Here is a 19618-nt window from a genome sequence, read left to right on the forward strand (position 1 = left end):
TGCTCAATGCAGAAATGAGAGGCACAAAACAGAATGGCGCTGCAGAACCCCTTTAACCTTAGTAGGAACTGATCACCACACAACTATACTTTATTTCTGCTTTCATGTAGATAACTAGAGGGGAGGTGCCTTAAAGATGGGAGGTGCTGTAAAGATGGGAGGTGCTGTAAAGATGGGAGATGCTGCTTGATCAGTGTGTTGTCCCCGTGATGCAGGTCGTAGAATTATCCACCGCACTCTCCAAGGTAGCAGATGCAAATAATTTTTTATGACTGCATACAAAGTAGGCAGCACTGAGCTATAGAAACATGGGCGACAGTAGGTGACCCTTCCCGGATCTTTATCATGTGTAGTTCTGTGGCGATAGAGCACTGGTGGACACAGTGAAGAGAGGCCCCTGTGCAATAACAGTACAGTGGTGGCCAAAAGTATTGGCACCCCTGCAATTCTGTCAGATAATACTCAGTTTCTTCCTGAAAATGATTGCAATCACAAATTCTTTGGTATTATTATCTTCATTTAATTTGTCTTCAATGAAAAAACACAAAAAGAATTGTCCTAAAGCTAAATTGGATATAATTCCACACCAAACCTAAAAAAGGGGGTGGACAAAAGTATTGGCACTGTGATGCTTCTCTAATTCGTGTAATTAACAGCACCTGTAACTTACCTGTGGCACCTAACAGGTGTTGGCAATAACTAAATCACACTTGCAGCCAGTTAACATGGATTAAAGTTGACTTAACCTCTGCCCTGTGTCCTTCTGTGTACCACATTGAGCATGGAGAAAAGAAAGAAGACCAAAGAACTGTCTGAGGACTTGAGAAACCAAATTGCGAGGAAGCATGAGCAATCTCAAGACTACAAGTCCAACTCCAAAGACCCGAATGTTCCTGTGTCTTCCTTGCGCAGTGTCATCAAGAAGTTTAAAGCCCATGGCACTGTAGCTAACCTCCCTAGATGTGGACGGAAAATAAAAATTGACGAGAGATTTCAACGCAAGATTGTGCGGATGGTGGATAAAGAACCTCGACTAACATCCAAACAAGTTCAAGCTGCACTGCAGTCCGAGGGTACAACAGTGTCAACCCGTACTATCCGTCGGCGTCTGAATGAAAGGGGACTGTATGGTAGGATACCCAGGAAGACCCCACTTCTTACCCCGAGACATAAAAAAGCCAGGCTGGAGTTTGCCAAAACTTACCTGAGTAAGCCTAAAACGTTTTGGAAGAATGTTCTCTGGTCAGATGAGACAAAAGTAGAGCTTTTTGGGAAAAAGCATCAACATAGAGTGTACAGGAAAAAAAAAGAGGCATTCAAAGAAAAGAACACGGTCCCTACAGTCAAACATGGCAGAGGTTCCCTGATGTTTGTGGGTTGATTTGCTGCCTCTGGCACAGGACTGCTTGACCGTGTGCATGGCATTATGAAGTCTGAAGACTACCAACTGTAGCATCGGCGTCTCTGCCCCGTACTAAGCAGAGACGCCGTCCCCCTCACCTCCCCGCTCCTGGCGCGGCGTCCTCCAGCGCTTCTCTCCCCGCTGCTTCCGGCACGCGCTCCTTCCCCGGCAGTGTGCTTAGGGCGCGCGCTCCCCCTCTCTTAAAGGGACCGCGCGCGCCGTCCTAAGGAGTCCCCGGCCAATTTCCGGAGGACCTCCCATATATAAGGCACCTCCTCCAAAATGGAGGTGCCCGAGCAATGTTGTTGCAAAGCCTTCACTCTGCTTCAGCCCTCAGGTCCCGTTAACAGTTACCTGCCAGTCACCTGCCAGATTCCTGCTTGTTACCTGCCAGTCACCTGCCTGATTCCTGCCTGTTACCTGCCAGTCATCTGTCAGATTCCTGCTTGATACCTGCCTGATATCTGCTTACCAGCTTGCAAGCCTGCGGTCCGACGGTCTGCTCTCCGACACCTGTCAGTCTGTCTATGGACCAGCCTGCCCGCTCACCTGGGAGCGCTCACCTGTTACTTGCCTGCCAGCCTACCTGGAGGCTCTGCCGTCACTTGCCGTGACCACCAGCCTGTCCAGAGACTCTTGCCCGCTCACCTGGGAGCGCTCACCTGCTACCTGCCTGCTAGCCTACCTGGAGGCTCTGCCGTCACTTGCCGTGACCACCAGCCTGTCCATAGACTCTTGCTCGCTCACCTAGGAGCGCTCACCAGCCACCAGCCCGCTGCCTTCTACCCAGAGACCGAACCTGTCACTTGCCGTGACTACCTGCCCCCCTACCCAGAGACGGTCCCTGTCTCTTGCCGTGACTGCCTGCCCGTCTTCCCTGGGAGCCACCCGCTTCCTCACAAGGACTGCCCCCTTGTATAGTTGCACAGAGGTTCCACCTCCCAGACCCGTTACACCAACAAATTTTGCAGCATAATGTAGGGCCCAGTGTGAGAAAGCTGGGTCTCCCTCAGAGGTCATGGGTCTTCCAGCAGGAGAATGACCCAAAACACACTTCCAAAAGCACTATAAAATGGTTTGAGAGAAAGCACTGGAGACTTCTAAGGTGGCCAGCATTGAGTCCAGACCTGAATCCCATAGAACACCCGTGGAGAGATCTCAAAATGGCAGTTTGGAGAAGGCACCCTTCAAATATCAGGAACCTGGAGCAGTTTGCCAAATAAGAATGGTCTACAATTCCAGCAGAGCATTGTAAGAAACTCATTGATGGTTACCGGAAGCGGTTGTTCGCAGTTATTTTGGCTAAAGGTTGTGCAACCAAGTATTAGGCTGAGGGTGCCAATACTTTTGTCTGGCCGATTTTTGGAGTTTTGTGTGAAAGGATCAATGATTTGATTTTTGCTTCATTCTCTTTTGTGTTTTTTCCTTGCAAGCAAATTAAATGAAGATAATAAGACCAAAGAATTTGTGATTGCAATCATTTTCAGGAAGAAACTGAGTATTATCTGACAGAATTGCAGGGGTGCCAATACTTTTGGCCACCAATGTACAGTACAGACCAAAAGTTTGGACACACCTTCTCATTTAAAGATTGTTCTGTATTTTCATGACTTTGAAAATTGTACATTCACACTGAAGGCATTAAAACTATGAATTAACATATGTGGAATTACATACTTAACAAAAAAGTGTGTAACAACTGAAAATATGTCTTATATTCTAGGTTCTTCAAAGTAGCCAACTTTTGCTTTGATGACTGCTTTGCACACTCTTGGCATTCTCTTGATGAGCTTCAAGAGGTAGTCAAAGGAAATGGTTTTCACTTCACAGGTGTGCCCTGTCAGGTTTAATAAGTGGGATTTCTTGCCTTAAAAATGGGGTTGGGACCATCAGTTGTGTTGTGCAGAAGTCAGGTGGTTACACAGCTGATAGACATACTGAATAGACTGTTAGAATTTGTATTATGGCAAGAAAAAAGCAGCTAAGTAAAGAAAAACGAGTGGCCATCATTACTTTAGGAAATGAAGGTCAGTCAGTGCGAAAAATTGGGAAAACTTTGAAAGTGTCCCCAAGTGCAGTTGCAAAAACCATCAAGCGCTACAAAGAAATTGGCTCACATGAGGACCGCCCCAGGAAAGGAAGACCAAGAGTCACCTCTGCTTCTGAGGATAAGTTTATCCAAGTCACCAGCCTCAGAAATCGCAGGTTAACAGCAGCTCAGATTAGAGACCAGGTCAATGCCACACAGAGTTCTAGCAGCAGACACATCTCTACAACAACTGTTAAAAGGAGACTTTGTGCAGCAGGCCTTCATGGTAAAATAGCTGCTAGGAAACCACTGTTAAGGACAGGCAACAAGCAGAAGAGACTTGTTTGGGCTAAAGAACACAAGGAATGGACATTAGACCAGTGGAAATCTGTGCTTTGGTCTGATGAGTCCAAATTTGAGATCTTTGGTTCCAACCACCGTGTCTTTGTGCGACGCAGAAAAGGTGAACGGATGGACTCTACATGCCTGGTTCCCACCGTGAAGCATGGAGGAGGAGGTGTGATGGTGTGGGGGTGCTTTGCTGATGACAATGTTGGGGATTTATTCAAAATTGAAGGCATACTGAACCAGCATAGCTTCCACAGCATCTTGCAGCGGCATGCTATTCCATCCAGTTTGCGTTTAGTTGGACCATCATTTATTTTTCAACAGACAATGACCCCCCAAACACACCTCCAGGCTGTGTAAGGGCTATTTGACCAAGAAGGAGAGTGATAGGGTGCTACGCCAGATGACCTGGCCTCCACAGTCACCAGACATGAACCCAATCGAGATGGTTTGGGGTGAGCTGGACCGCAGAATGAAGGCAAAAGGCCAACAAGTGCTAAGCATCTCTGGGAACTCCTTCAAGATTGTTGGAAGACCATTTCCGGTGACTACCCCTTGAAGCTCATCAAGAGAATGCCAAGAGTGTGCAAAGCAGTCATCAAAGCAAAAGGTGGCTACTTTGAAGAACCTAGAATATAAGACATATTTTCAGTTGTTTCACACTTTTTTGTTAAGTATATAATTCCACATGTGTTAATTCATAGTTTTGATGCCTTCAGTGTGAATGTACAATTTTCATAGTCATGAAAATACAGACAAAATTTTAAATGAGAAGGTGTGTCCAAACTTTTGGTCTGTACTGAATATGGGCCCTTTGCAGTCCAATAGCTCATCAAAATGCACAACTCCACCTGCTTTGGAGGTGGAAATGGGCCCTGTCATCTCTTGGGCCCCAGTGTGGATGCACGGGGTCCTCCAATGATATGTATGCCCCTGCGTTGGAGCTTCTCCTTTTTCATACCTATACCGTCACTTATAATGTCACTTACTGTCACCCATATCTTTATATCTCAATACTGCTTATTTTGAATTCAGTCAAAACCAATCATTTCTATTGTCAACCTTGGAGAGAGCGGAAATTTACGTAGATAATGGCAGGATCTATTTTTACCTGAACAATTTATGCTACAAGGTGAATATGAAGATGAAGGAATCTATGACCAGAAAATTACCTATATTGTTTAAATCAGGTTTTTCTGATACATTTTTTTCCCATATCACAATATGTATTTAAAATAAAAACAAATAGAAATCTTACAATTTTCACAATGGCTACTGGGTCTTTTTTAGACTCTAACTTCCTGTTGTTTCAGGAAACAACACATGTACATTGCCACAATTGCCAGACCAGTAACCCAATCTTATGGATTGAAATGTCTTACTAGTCCATGCAAATATCACTGTGACAGGAGAGGAGCGGGGTCAGCTGTTACATTACCTATTGTGATTGGTGGACCCTGTGTTATCAACTATGTATAGAGGTGTTACCTGTCATCCTGTCATTATAATCCTGCCTCTGATCATAATAACCTGCTCAAAATTGCTACATTTCTAATTTTGTTTTTTAATAAAGATCTATATATGGAAAAAAATACTTACTTAAAATACATCTATCACAATATCATGCATGACGTAAAGAAGAAGTCATTTTCAGATGGTAGCTTTCCTTTAAATGAAGCTGGTTTTATGAAGAGGAAGTTGAAGCCAGTGATATATGTCTCCTCAATCAGTCACTGCAGGGAAGCTGTAGTATTACATGGCAGCTATTCTAGCGATTGACTATCCAAATAATATATAGAAGGGCTCAGCCCACAAGTAGGGAAGCCACTGATACTGAGCAGACCTGGACCACAGAGAGGTGTCCACTACTTATGGAGAGGAATGCCTCCATAATACATTATCTATGTGAGGCACACAATAGGCATCAAGTCTCAGACAAGTAAAAGATACTGAACGACAAGGCTGAAAACAATGAAATCATCTTCTGTATATTTTAGACCCACAAAATGGTGCACTGCACTATAATCTCACAGCGAAGAAAGTCTGACTATAAACAAAACAATTATATACATCGCTCTCTACAATAGGTGACAAGTCTGTTTCCATGACGACTAACTAATAATAATACACTGTGGTCTGAATAGCTGTGCCGTTATATGCAACTAACATGATCGCTGCAAAACTTCTCAGGCATACACGGAATATGTTTTATTCCCTTAATAAACCCTGAACAATCTGGGATAGATAGAAATACTACCACTGTCAGCCATATTACCCTATGGTTCTAGCTTGTCACTTGTCACCACCCAGTCAATCACAGTGTGAGACCCCATTACCCCTATACTTAGTTGATGTTTGACCTATACAAGTTCTATTAGTGCCTGCTCTACATGGGATTACAGTAAAACCTAGTAGTCAGAAAAAGGTTGCCACCTGTAGAACAGCCAACAAACCAAAGTACATGCCATGACAAGTAATGTCCTGATATTAAAGTGAATTGATATACAGTGACATGTAAAAGTTTGGGTACCCCTGGTCAAAATTACTGTTATTGTGAACAGTTAACCAAGTTGAAGATGAAATGATCTCTAAAAGCCCTAAAGTTAAAGATGACACCTTTCCTTTATATTTTAGGTACAATATATATATATACTGTATACATATATATATATATATATATATACTGTATACATATATATATATATATATATATATATATATATATATATATATACTGTATGTATATAGTCATTTTTTACATTTTAAAAATTACAAAAAGGAAAATGCCCAGATGCAAAAATTTGGGCACCCTTGGAGATTTGTGTGCTCAGATAACTTTGACCAAGGTTTCAAACCTTAATTATCCTGTTAGGGTTATGGCTTGTTCACTATCATCATTGGGAAAGGCCATGTGATGCAAATTTCCCAGCTTTATAAAAGCTCAGCCTCCTCTAACCTTGTGCCAAAAAACAGCAGTCATGGGTTCTTCTAAGCAGCTGCTTAGCACTCTGAAAATGAAAATAGTGGAGGCCCACAAAGGAGGAGAAGGCTATAAGAAGATAGCAAAGCGTTTTCAAGTTGCCCTTTCCTCAGTTCAAAATGTAGTTAAGAAACAGGCAGTTAACAGGAACAGTGGAGCTCAAGATAAGGTCTGGAAGACCAAGCAAAATTGCAGTGAGAGCTGCTCATAGGATTGCTAGAGAGGGAAATCAGAACCCCTGCTTCAATGCAAAAGACCTTCAGGAAGATTTAGCAGACTCTGGAGTTGTGGTACATTGTTCTACTGTTCAGAAACACCTGCACAAATATGGCCTTCATGGAAGAGTGATCACCATAAAATTCAGTGTCCGAAGTATGCAAAAGAACATCTAAACAAGCTTGATGCATTTTGGAAATAAGTCCTGTGGACCGATGAGTTTAAAATAGAACTCTGGCCACAAAGATCAAAAATATGTGTGGAGAAAAAGGGGCACAGAATTTCAGGAGAACATCTCACAACAATTAAGCATGGGGGTGGATCAATATACTGGACCGCAGAGTGAAGGCAAAAGGGCCAACAAGTGCTAAGCATCTCTGGGAACTCCTTCAAGATTGTTGGAAGACCATTTCCGGTGACTACCTCTTGAAGCTCATCAAGAGAATGTCAAGAGTGTGCAAAGCAGTCATCAAAGCAAAAGGTGGCTACTTTGAAGAACCTAGAATATAAGACATATTTTCAGTTGTTTCACACTTTTTTGTTAAGTATATAATTCCACATGTGTTAATTCATAGTTTTGATGCCTTCAGTGTGAATGTACAATTGTCATAGTCATGAAAATACAGAAAAATCTTTGAATGAGAAGGTGTGTCCCAACTTTTGGTCTGTACTGTATATATATAAATAAATATATAAATGTATTAAAGGGAACCTGTCACATTGTACATGCAGTCTAATCTGTGTGTGGACAGCACAATATAGAGGAGAAGCTGAGCAGAATGATATGTAGGTTTTTTGGAAAAGCTTCAGTATAAGGCCACGGCCCCACTATCAGTATTTGTCAGTATTCGGTCAGTATTTTTTCTCAGGAGTGGGAGCCAAAACCAGGTGAGGAACAATCAGAGAAAAGGTATAATAGAAACAAGTCACCAATTCTGCATTTAATCACCCACTCCTGGTTTTGTCTCCCACTCCTGAGAAAAAATACTGACCAAATACTGATAGTGGGGCCGTGGCCTAACTTGCATTTTGCTGATTGAAATCCCTGTTGTTCGAATGCATATGAGTCCAGTGGGCGGTCCTATCTGTGATTGACAGCTGTCTCTGCATGCATATACAGGAAAGACTATCATTCACTGAATAGGACTGCCCACTGAACTCATATACGTACAAACACCAGGGATTTTACTGAATAAAATGCAAGTTTTACTGAAATGTTTCCCACAAAAAACGTATATCTATCTGATCAGCTCCTAGCGCTCTATAACAACCTGCCTGCAGATCAGATACCATTTACAACAAGACAGGTTCCCTTAAACAGATGTAAGAAAACCTAATTGTATATATATACGGAAACAAATAAAAACGACTGGAGAAAAATTCAGAGTGACTCCAGCGGGAAGATCAAACAACAAAAGCTTTATAAGCAACGAGAGATACAAAGCCAGACAGGGCTGTCCGGTAGCCAAAGTGTACGATGCTTGAATCTGCTCCTGGAGATCGCGTCACTTTATTAACGCAATGCCAAGAGTAGGTGAAACATGAAATCTTAGTAGCATTTATAAGGAAGACGGACAGATCGTGGTCGTTTATGATCTTGTGAGGTTTACTTATTAGAATTGATGTGTAACACAAGATAAACTGTGGTAGAGAACAATATATATGCCCGCTCTACGCTCTACGCACCTTTTTGGCATGTTCTGGCTGATCCAGCATCTTTTCAGCATCTTCCAACCAGGCTTGTAAATTGGCTACTGTACTGCTGTACTTGTCCCAGTTGTTAATGACTTCCTCGAGCATGCTTCTGACGCTTCTCACCTCCACTGACAGGTTCCTCCACTGAATCGTAGTCTCGTTCAAAAATTTAGTCACAGTCTCAGTCTCTTCGGCTAAACAAGTATGAAACAAATGCAGCAAGTACATTTATTATTAAACTCAGCCATTTGTATTCCCATTTCCATAAGACAAATAAAAATGGAGACCTAACAAGTCTCGCCAGATCCAGATTATCTGATAACAGATACTGGTAGATACTAGCTAATAAAACTTTAAATAAAAAAGTTCATAAGGCTCTTACCTGATCCATCAGCTTTCACATACAACTCAGCCGCCTGCTTTAGCGTCTGACTGCTAAATTCATATTGCTCAAAAAAGCGATTGGCATCAATAAAAGCCTGTAATACAAAAGATATGCAAAACATTAGGCAAACCAAAGAAAATGTAATACATATATATTTGGGAAGATTTAAGAAATCAAATATTGACTAAGATTCAACTTTGCTCAATATAGGGAATTGTATCTTAGTTTAAAAAGGTCCACATACACATTAGATAAAGTTCTTCCAAACCCTCTGACCATCTAATGTTTATAGGGCCTTACCCAATGTCCCCCAACAGATTTTGTCAGGGGATATAAGGATGAAGGGGTTGGAATTCAACTGCCCAAACCCTTTTTATTTGGCAGGAAGATAATCTCATAGAGAACATAGAAATGCTCGGTCTCTTATCCCCTTTGCTGCCCCTATAGCAGTGTACATCAATGTAGAGAAGAGCACGACATGTCCCCCTCAAATTTCTTTATTTTACAACAAGTAAGAAGACGTGAACAGCTTCCTTCATATCTGATTTAGACAATTCTAAAGCCTCACCTATACATTAGACTAATGTCAGCAGAACCCGCTAATAATGGTAGCTTCAGCTGACAGCCCAATGTGTTTGGGTTTCCAGGACAAATGATTGTCGCTGGAGATAAGTACCCAACATGTCTAGTTTCAGACAGCTGATCTTTTTGTTTTCTGAGATATAAACCGCAAGCACAAGAGTCCGGAAGCTGCTCTCTTAGAGAACAGACCAGCGCTCAGCCAAGCGTGTGCCTCTATGGGAGAGTTGGGCGAGATAGCTCCTGGCCAAACCATTCATCGTTCATCTGAAATGCATGTGGGGCTTTAGTATACCAGTCCCTGGAGGCTGATAACAGTGCACCCTGCAGTGCCCATCGCTGTACCTTGTATATTATCACGATCAGCTGCTTATAATTGGGAGAAATTCAGCTATCTATTCCAATAAATTAAATTTCCCAACACAAGCAATACACACTGATAATACGACCAACCTAACATCATTTTATCACTCTAATACATTAATACTGCAAATTTCTATGTGTAGGCGATTACAAGACAAGAGGAGCTCCTGACGGTTCCCTTTTGATTTTTACTTTTTCTCTGAGTTGTATTTTAGTTTTAGCGCTGTATTCACTATTTAGATGGCTATTTGTGATTTCACCATTGGAGGACTAATAAACAAATACAAGGACAGTTAGCCGAACAAATCCTTTCATATCTAGATACCACACAGGTCAGAAAAAGAGTTCTCCAAAATACGGAGATGGGAGGTCATGATTTCTGCAACAAATGTTGTCATGGTGACATTTTATACAGATTCATTTTTCTAGGGTCTGTATTCAATCGCTGACTCTTCTGTCCTCAAACCATTAGACGTCATACCAAGCAGGTCAGTGTTTTCAGGGACTATATATAGATAATGGCCTTCTTACCATTAACACAGTGTAACAATGCTGATGACAGGTGTGAGCACAATGCCAGTAGTCAGCAGAACATGTATACTGATGGACAATGTATCAAAGAACAGCCTTGGTCATGGAGCAAATTAGATACCAAAGTCTTCTAATTAGTTCAATCTACAAACACTTAAAGGGGTGGTCCATGGCTATTTTATTTTTACTATGGGCCTAAAAACTAACAGGCAGGTAATTGCTAATAGAGACAACTACCTGCCTGTTATACCTAGAGCCGACCAATCCTGTAGATGATTCAACTCCTGGTTTTGCAACTGATCTATGTCAACAGACCAGCATTCTTCTCCTGGGCTGCTGTCGACCGAGCACGACTGCTGAAGTCATGCTGTCGGACAGTCGACTGCTGTCCCCACAGTTAGGTAGCAGGGAGCCGGCTGTCAATCAGCATGACATCCACATAACCTATTTTGCATCTATAACTACGCCCACGTTCTCACCTACCAGTCAAAAGTGGCAAGAGTGGCGTAAAATCGCAAAATGTGACAAAATTTGCAACTTTTTCATCTCAGAAAACTGAAGCAGAAGCTTTCATAATATTCCCTTCATGTTACATATTTCTTTTATACTTTCTATGTCTGTATCAGCCAGACTAAAAAAGTATATGTTGCAAATGAGTTAGAGTATAGATGCTGAAGGTTCTTCCTTTTATTAAGGTGACAAACGTGGAATGGTTGGATCACCTACTGGAAAACCTTTCTTACTAGATGAGGTTAGAAATGAGATGTTCACAAGACATTCAGTCCTATTCATAAACTGCTTAGAAATTTGCCATAATAGAATAAGCGTGAGTTATTCTGAAGTGGACCATACACAACATGTGTTTGTGAAGATCCCCATGATAAAGCACTTGTGGCCATTATAGGAACTCCCTCATACATAAACTACGTATATATGGCTTCTTTCATGAATATCAATGCTTATTAATTTACTTCAATTGTAAGTCCGAAAACTTTAGCTTTAAAGAAGCCCTCCCCTGAATATTAGCTTTTAAATAAATCTGTGTATATACAATGGGTATGGAAAGTATTCAGACCCCTTTACATTTTTCACTCTTTGTTTCATTGCAGCCATTTGGTAAATTCTAAAAAGTTCATTTTTTTCTCACTAAAGTACACTCTGCACCCCATCTTGACTGCAAAAACAGAAATGTAGAAATTTTTGCACATTTATTAAAAAAGAAAAACAGAAAAATCACATTGTCATAAGTATTCAGACCTTTTTCTCAGTATTGAGTAGAAGCACCCTTTTAAGCTACTACAGCCATGAGTCGTCTTGGGAATGATGCAACAAGTTTTTCACACCTGGATTTGGGGATCCTCTGCCATTCTTCCTTGCAGAACCTCTCCAGTTCCGTCAGGTTGGATGGTGAACGTTGGTGGACAGCCATTTTCAGGTCTCTCCAGAGATGCTCAATTGGGTTTAGGTTAGGGCTCTGAGGAGAGGCTTCCGTCGGGCCACTCTGCCATAAAGGCCGACTGGTGTAGGGCTGCAGTGATAGTTGACTTTGTGTAACTTTCTCCCATCTCCCTATTGAATCTCTGGAGCTCAGCCACAGTGATATTGGGGTTCTTCTTTACTTCTCTCACTAAGGCTCTTCTCCCACGATTGCTCAGTTTGGCTGGATGGCCAGGTCTAGGAAGACTTCTGGTGGTCCCAAACTTCTTCCATTTAAGGATTATGGAGGCCACTGTGCTCTTAGGAACCTTGAGTAATCTATTGTAACCATGGCCAGATCTGTGCCTTGCCACAATTCTGTCTCTGAGCTCCTTGGGCAGTTCCTTTGAGCTCATGATTCTCATTTGGTTTGACATACACTGTAAGCTGTGAGGTCTTATATAGACAGGTGTGTGCCTTTCCAAATCAAGTCTTATCAGTTTAATTAAACACAGCTGCTCCAATGAAGGAGTAGAACAATCTCAAGGAGGATCACAAGGAAATGGACAGCATGTGACTTAAATATGAGTGTCTGAGCAAAGGGTCTGAATACTTATAACCATGTGATATTTCAGTTTTTCTTTTTAAATAAAGGCAAAACTTTCCACATTTCTGTTTTATTCAGTCAAGATGGGGTGCAGAGTATACAATAATGAGAAAAAAAAATTAACTTTTTAGAATTTACCAAACAGCTGCAATGAAACAAAGAGTGAAAAATTTAAAGGGGTCTGAATACTTTCCGTACCCACTGTAGATATACTCATCTACCGCCACCTACTCTGGGATCCATTGTTGTTCTGCTCCTCTTCTCAGCGATGTCACCGCTCTTCAGACTCTACAAGTCACACTGCACTTTGCGTGACCCGGAAGTGGCTTTTCCAATGTAACCTGTGAAGCATCAGAACAAGACACTATAGGCTTACATTGTAAAAGCCACTTCCAGCTCAAGAATATAGTATAGTGTGAACTAAGTAGTCCGAAGAGAAGTGACGTCACTTAGAAGATGAGCAGAACGACGTTGGATTCCAGAGAAGGTGGCGGTAGGTGAGTATATTAATACGCACACACACACTACTTATACATAGATTCATAAAAAAATAATATTCATGAGGGAGACTTCTTTCAGTAACACTTTATAACACACAGATGGTAATATGATATATTCTAACACATCATGTACAAGACACAGTTTTTGATAATTTACTTTACTTACAATATAGTTTTGTAACAGCAATTCCACAGATTCTCTTCTGCCGTATTTTATGATCCAGGATTTGAGCTTAGATTCTGCTAGCACTAACAGTGCCAAAAGACGATACTTTAATTCCATGAACTCTAACTTCATCACATGAAGCTGGGAGGCGGAGGCCACAAAGCTGAATCTGCAGAAAACCAAACATTTGTTTTACAGTATACAATGGTGTACAATGTATAATGTTGTTAAATATTAATCTTTGTAACTGAGATCTAAGAATTGAGAACTCCGGACACAAAAAATGGAAATTCAAATTTCCACTTTTCATTTTTTCAAAACAGAATTTGGCAAGGGAAAGGTCCAAAATGTAACAATGACAATGCATATTATATATACTGTATATATATATATATATATATATATATGTATATATATATATATATATATATATATATATATATATATATACTTGCAGCCAATGTTACGAAACAAATAAGTTTTGAACGCTAGAAGAGTGTGCTCTACATAATAAAAACTAACTCAAATTACCCATGTCTATTTACTTTTAGCCGTTTTACACGATAAACGGCTAAAAGCAACCGCACAGCATTATGGATCCTCCACCATGCTTAACTGTTGGTCAGGTGTTCTTTTCCTTATAAGCTTCATTGCGCCATTTGTAAACAAACTGCTGCTTTGCATTGCCAAAAAGCTCTATTTTTATTTCATCTGTCCACAGAACATTTTTCCAGAAGGATTGTGGTTTGTCAAGGTACTCTTTGGCAAAGATCAGTTGCTCCTTTTTATGTTTTTTCTTCAGCAATGCTTTCTTCCTTGGCCTCCGCCCATAAAATTCTGCTTGGTTTAGTGTGCGTCATATGGTACTTGTTGAAACCATGACCCCAGACTGTTCCAGGTTAGCCTTCAGGTCTTTGGATGTTTGACGTAGTGTTATTTCCACCACTCACACCAACCTTCGAAGACATCGCCTGTCAATTTTCCTCTTTCCCCACGTCCAGGGAGGTTCTGGATTGTTCCATGCTTGGCAAACTTCTAAATAACATTGCACACTGTTGAAACTGGGATACCAAGGTCCTTGAAGATGGCCTTGTACCCTTCGGAAGTCTTGTGTTTGCTAATAAGAGCAGTTCTGATGTCCTCAGACAGATTTGTCTTCACCATTGTGACTAAGGAACAGGGCCTACCATGTGGCTTTTTAAAACACTGAAGTCATCATTCATTGGCTAATTCATGTAACATGGGCACCGACAATTAATCACAAGTGATCTCTTTTGTGATTTACCACAGGCGAGTCAAAATGTGTTTCCATGCTAAATTAATGTAAAGGGTGCCAATACTAGTGACACAGCAAGGTTTAGGCTTTTATATTTTTCCCTCCCATTGTTTTTTGTTTTAAATTATTGTTTATCATTTGCTCTTTTGTATTTAACACGAGTGCTCTATACCAAAAAACTGTTCACTTGATTCTTTTTTTCAGGAAGTATTCCACATTATGCACTTAAACTTCATGGGTGCCAATAACGAATAGCAGTATAGTATATAACTCCTACAGGCTTCCGGGTAGAATTAGCCATAAAATGACAACTCAAAATCTATTTAAATAATACATGCAGGAAGCATTATTAAAGGGAATATGGCACTAGAATCAATCCTGCTATACCATCTTGATTTATGTAAACTGATATCTTATTTCAGAGAAATGCACATTTTTCTTAATATGTAAATGAGCTGTTAAGATCTATGGGCAGGGCATAGATCTCCTGAAGAATCTGCCTGCAGAACTTATTTTAAATGAAAGGTGTGTTATCAGTGTGAGACATGTAAACCAGGAGAGCAGACTGTCAGTCATTACATGTCTCACAATGATAATGCCTCTTTAAATTAAAATAAGTTCCGGAGTCAGATTCTCAGGGAGATCTGTGCCTCTGGAATAAAATAGCGGTTTAGCAGGATTGATTCTACTGACAGATTCCCTTTAATAATAAAACAGAGGATCTCAGGTATCAAGCTATCATTTTATTCCACTGTCTGAGTATAAACCATAGGCTACATCAATGTACCATATTTATCTCTGTCGTGACACAAGCCTTTAATACAATCTATTTGTGAATTTATTGTGTACCTTTTTTGTTTATGGGTCCTAAGGTGTAAAGTTTTTCCTTGTGGAGAGCGCCGTGTTGGCATACAGAGAATAACTGGCCATTCAATGCTCCTCTGGGAATTGAAATAATTATTTATTCAATTATAATAATTTAACTTCCCATTGCATGCTCTGTAAGTCTTCCTATGCTGACTAGGAGCTCTCCACCAGAAGAAATTGTATCCCTTAATCCCCTGTCAGAGGGTCAGAGACCTCTCATCCTGCGATACCAGTTTTCCAGCTTTGCACTGATGAGGGGCAAACACCCAGAAACACGTTTCTGCAAATGCTTCTTATCCTAAGCCGTGTAGCAAGGCCATTTAAAGGGTCGATATTGACTTTTAGAATTGCTACTTCTAATAGTTGGCACTAGAGTTCCTGACCTATTTCACTATAAAGAGTCCATTTGCAAATGTGTTTATGTGCTAGCTTTTATCAAACAAAGAGATAGGCCAGCATGTCATTATGTAATAAAGTGAGTGTGGATAGTATAACGGTCTGAGCAAGTTGCAAATAAGTGTAACATTATATAGATAGTCTAGGGTGGGTGATTTAACATTTGTCTAGTTCGTAAAAGTGCTTCATTTTTCATATTATCATGCACCACATCTACGGAGTTGATACATATGTGTTTTATAAATGTACAGCATTGTAAATTAACATTGAACTATGAAACCACATGGTAATCTCTGGTCAATTTAATAAGATAGTTGCTTCCGTTGCCTGTCTTCTTTGGGCATTTTATATGGATATCTATGAAAGGTGGCACTGCCAGGCAATCTGGTTCTACCTGGCTCTAATATCTGTGTAAATGTGTCTAGCATTTATTGAAATACTATTAATAAAAACCTAGAATCAGACTATAGCATAAAATAGCTTTCAAATAAACTAAGTAGCAAGGTCAGTCATATTATCTTATTAATCATGATATATTATCTTGTTTCCACATCTAAAACCAAAGTAAAAAATGAATCTAAAACAGTGACACTCTTATAATATTAGACAATTCCAAAAAAGTGGAAATCCTCGGAGCAAATCCACATAAGCTTGCTGTACACTAAGTGCCCGGGTGCCAGGCTCACAATTAGTTGCTGATCTCCTTGGTAACTAACCTATAATGCAGATCTAATTCTATGGACAATATCTCACAGATATAAAGTGTTTCAATGTATCAGGTCTCATCTATAGAAGATGAATTTGTGTCGTAGCCGAGTAATATTCGGATCAATCGCAGCTATAATATCTATCTGTCTATGCCATACAATAATTGACATGAAGCATCTTGTTACATTCCTACAGGATCACATCCCCTTCTCCGTCCCTTTCTGCTGCCTCGGGCCAATTTTAAACAATCAATGCTAATAATGGGGATAACGCCTGTAATTCTCTTTTACCTTTCTGCCATGTCCTCGAGCTGCTCTATAGGGACGGGAACTCCGTTGACAGATCGTGAGCGGTGGATCTCCTGAAAAGCCTTTTTATAACCATCCAGATTCTTAAGTACGTCCTATTTGGAAAATGAGAAAAAAAAATGCATATATTGAAATGAAAACACAGAAAACGATTTGGCTGTGTTACCGGAAAAAAAATATATAAAGCACCAGGCTGCAGCGATGAGTCACTGTTCAGTATTTGTGTGCTCGGAAATTTTATCTGTCACAGTGGCATGCAATTTTATCCCGTCATGAAAGCTCGTCTTAATAAACGCTTTGTATAGATCAGTCGAAAGCCTACAGCAAATGTGCTCAAGGACTGAACCTGATCAGGATTTTGGCATCTAAAGAGATGCAGAACTGGCACTGCCTCTTACTTTTCAAGGGTTTCCCTGAAAACAGATCTGAGGTCTATTGATTGGAATCAGACTTCCAGTGTATTTCCGCATGAGAAAATTTGGTCTGTATGATTTAGTGCCCGTACTGCATTTACGGGATAAGAGCACGAAAATCATTTCCAGCTTTTTTGATTAATAGCTCATCAGTCTTCACCTTACCACAAATATAGAATATCCATTGAATTGACAAAAAATTGGCTTTGTGATTGGTCAAGGGGTGACACTATGTTACATAGGGTGTGAAGTCTAAATGACCACATACAGTAGTGACCAAAAATTTAGCATTTTTTAAAAAAGTGTGATTACTTCTGTCTGGTTGTTTTGATGTCATTTTCCTGGTGATTTTAGTAAACCGGAAGCAAATGGTTGTCAGCTATAAGGAAGAAAATTGTGTTTGACATTGTTTTATCCCTTTCTGTGTTAGTTTTCAACATTTGCTGGGCCAAATGTTTTGCATGTTTTGTCATGGGTAGTCGAATGTTGCCTAAATGATTATTTTATTGTGTGTTTTTAGGTTATAACATGGCAAAAACAAAGCCAAATTTATCACCAGATGTCAGGAAGCTTATTATTCTGAGAGTGAAGTCATGCAAAAGCCAAAAAGATGGAGCTATGGAATTCAACTGTTCTCAGAGTCAAGTGTCTCGTATATTAACCCCTTAACCCCCGAGGGTGGTTTGCACGTTAATGACCAGGCCAATTTTTACAATTCTGACCACTGTCACTTTATGAGGTAATTACTCTGGAAGGCTTCAATGGATCCCCCTGATTCTGAGATTGTTTTTTCGTGACATATTGTACTTCATGATTGTGGTAAAATTTCATCGATATCACTTGCGTTTATTTGTGAAAAAAACGGAAATGTGGCAAAAATTTTGAAAATTTTGCAATTTTGAAAATTTGAATTTTTATGCCCTTAAATCAGAGAGATATGTCACACAAAAGAGTTAATAAATAACATTTCCCACATGTCTACTTTACATCAGCACAATTTTGGAACCAAAATTTTTTTTTTCTTAGGGAGCTATAAGGGTTAAAAGTTGACCAGCGATTTCTCATTTTTCCAACAAAATTTACAAAACCATTTTTTTAGAGACCACATCATATTTGAAGTCACTTTGAGAGGTCTTTATGACAGAAAATACTCAAAAGTGACACCATTCTAAAAACTGCACCCCTCAAGGTGCCCAAAACCACATTCAAGAACTTTATTAACCCTTCAGGTGCTTCACAGGAATTTTTGGAATGTGGAAGAAAAAAGATAATATTTAACTTTTTTCACAAAAATGTTACTTTAGACCCAATTTTTTTTATTTTCACAGGGGTAACAAGAAAAAATGGACCCCAAAATTTGTTGTGCAATTTCCCCTGGGCACGCTGATACCCCATATGTGGGGAAAAAACACTGTTTGGGCGCACGGCAGGGCTCAGAAGGGAAGGAGCGCCATTTGACTTTTTGATTGTAAAATTTGCTTGAATAATTAGCGGACGCCATGTTGCGTTTGGAGAGCCCCTGTGTGCCCAAATATTGGAGCTCCCCCACAAGTGACCCCATTTTGGAAACTAGACCCCCCAAGGCACCTATCTAGATGCATAGTGAGCACTTGGAACCCCCAGGTGCTTCACAAATTGATTCGTAAAAATGAAAAAGTGAAAAAAAAAACACTTTTTCATTTTTATGAATCAATTTGTGAAGCACATGGGGGTTCCAAGTGCTCACTATGCATCTAGATAGGTGCCTTGGGGGGTCTAGTTTCCAAAATGGGGTCACTTGTGGGGGAGCTCCAATGTTTGGGCACACAGGGGCTCTCCAAACGCAACATGGCGTCCGCTAACAATTTGAGCCGATTTTCCATTCAATTTGTTAGCGGACACCATGTCGCATTTGGAGAGCCCCTGATGTGCCTAAACAGTGGAGCTCCCCCACAAGTGACCCCATTTTGGAAACTATACCCCTCAAGGATTTTATTAAGGTGTATAGTGAACATTTTGAATTTGATAACATTAGGTCATCATATTGAATAAGTTGTCATTAGTCTTGAGCGCAAGTGCTCGCTACTTGAGTTTGCATCGGGTACTCAGGTATGCACCATGTACAGCATGTGCTCGAGTGACATGCTGGAGTCCCTGCTCCGCATGTTTCACGGTTATTAGACACCCAAAAAAAAACATGCGGGGATCGCTCGTGCATGACAGGCAATCCCCGCAAAGTTTTTTTGGCCGCGAAGCATATGGGGCGGAGACTCGAGCATGTCACTCAAATACCCACGATACTCAATGCATACCAGAGCACCCGATGCAAACTCAAGTAGCGAGCACTTGCGCTCAACACTAGTCGCCATATCGTCATCTTTTTTTCTTACTTTTGAAAAAAATCCCAACCCCATCACAACCCTAACCCCAAACCCAGCCCTAACCCTAGCCCAA

General features: G+C 40.5%; 1 protein-coding gene across 18 annotated transcripts in view; it reads right to left on the bottom strand.

Annotated features, from left to right (window-relative positions):
* SYNE1 (spectrin repeat containing nuclear envelope protein 1) overlaps positions 1 to 19618 on the bottom strand; it is a 613834-nt gene that overhangs the window by 335100 nt on the left and 259116 nt on the right. For 16 of the 18 annotated variants that reach the window (XM_073672712.1, XM_073672713.1, XM_073672718.1 and 13 more), the window contains 4 exons: positions 16755 to 16867; positions 13218 to 13386; positions 9053 to 9149; positions 8662 to 8864 (listed from right to left, as the gene is read on the bottom strand). In XM_073672712.1, the coding sequence (XP_073528813.1) occupies positions 8662 to 8864; positions 9053 to 9149; positions 13218 to 13386; positions 16755 to 16867 (582 nt within the window). Of the gene's footprint in view, positions 1 to 8661; positions 8865 to 9052; positions 9150 to 13217; positions 13387 to 16754; positions 16868 to 16961; positions 17127 to 17170; positions 17190 to 19618 lie in introns of those variants that run through there. The other 2 variants (XM_073672727.1, XM_073672726.1) reach the window with 2 other exon arrangements.

The sequence above is a fragment of the Phyllobates terribilis genome, unplaced genomic scaffold (genome assembly GCF_046119375.1).
Source record: "Phyllobates terribilis strain yellow unplaced genomic scaffold, ASM4611937v1 Scaffold_3__8_contigs__length_932513732, whole genome shotgun sequence".
Taxonomy (NCBI): Eukaryota; Metazoa; Chordata; class Amphibia; order Anura; family Dendrobatidae; genus Phyllobates; species Phyllobates terribilis.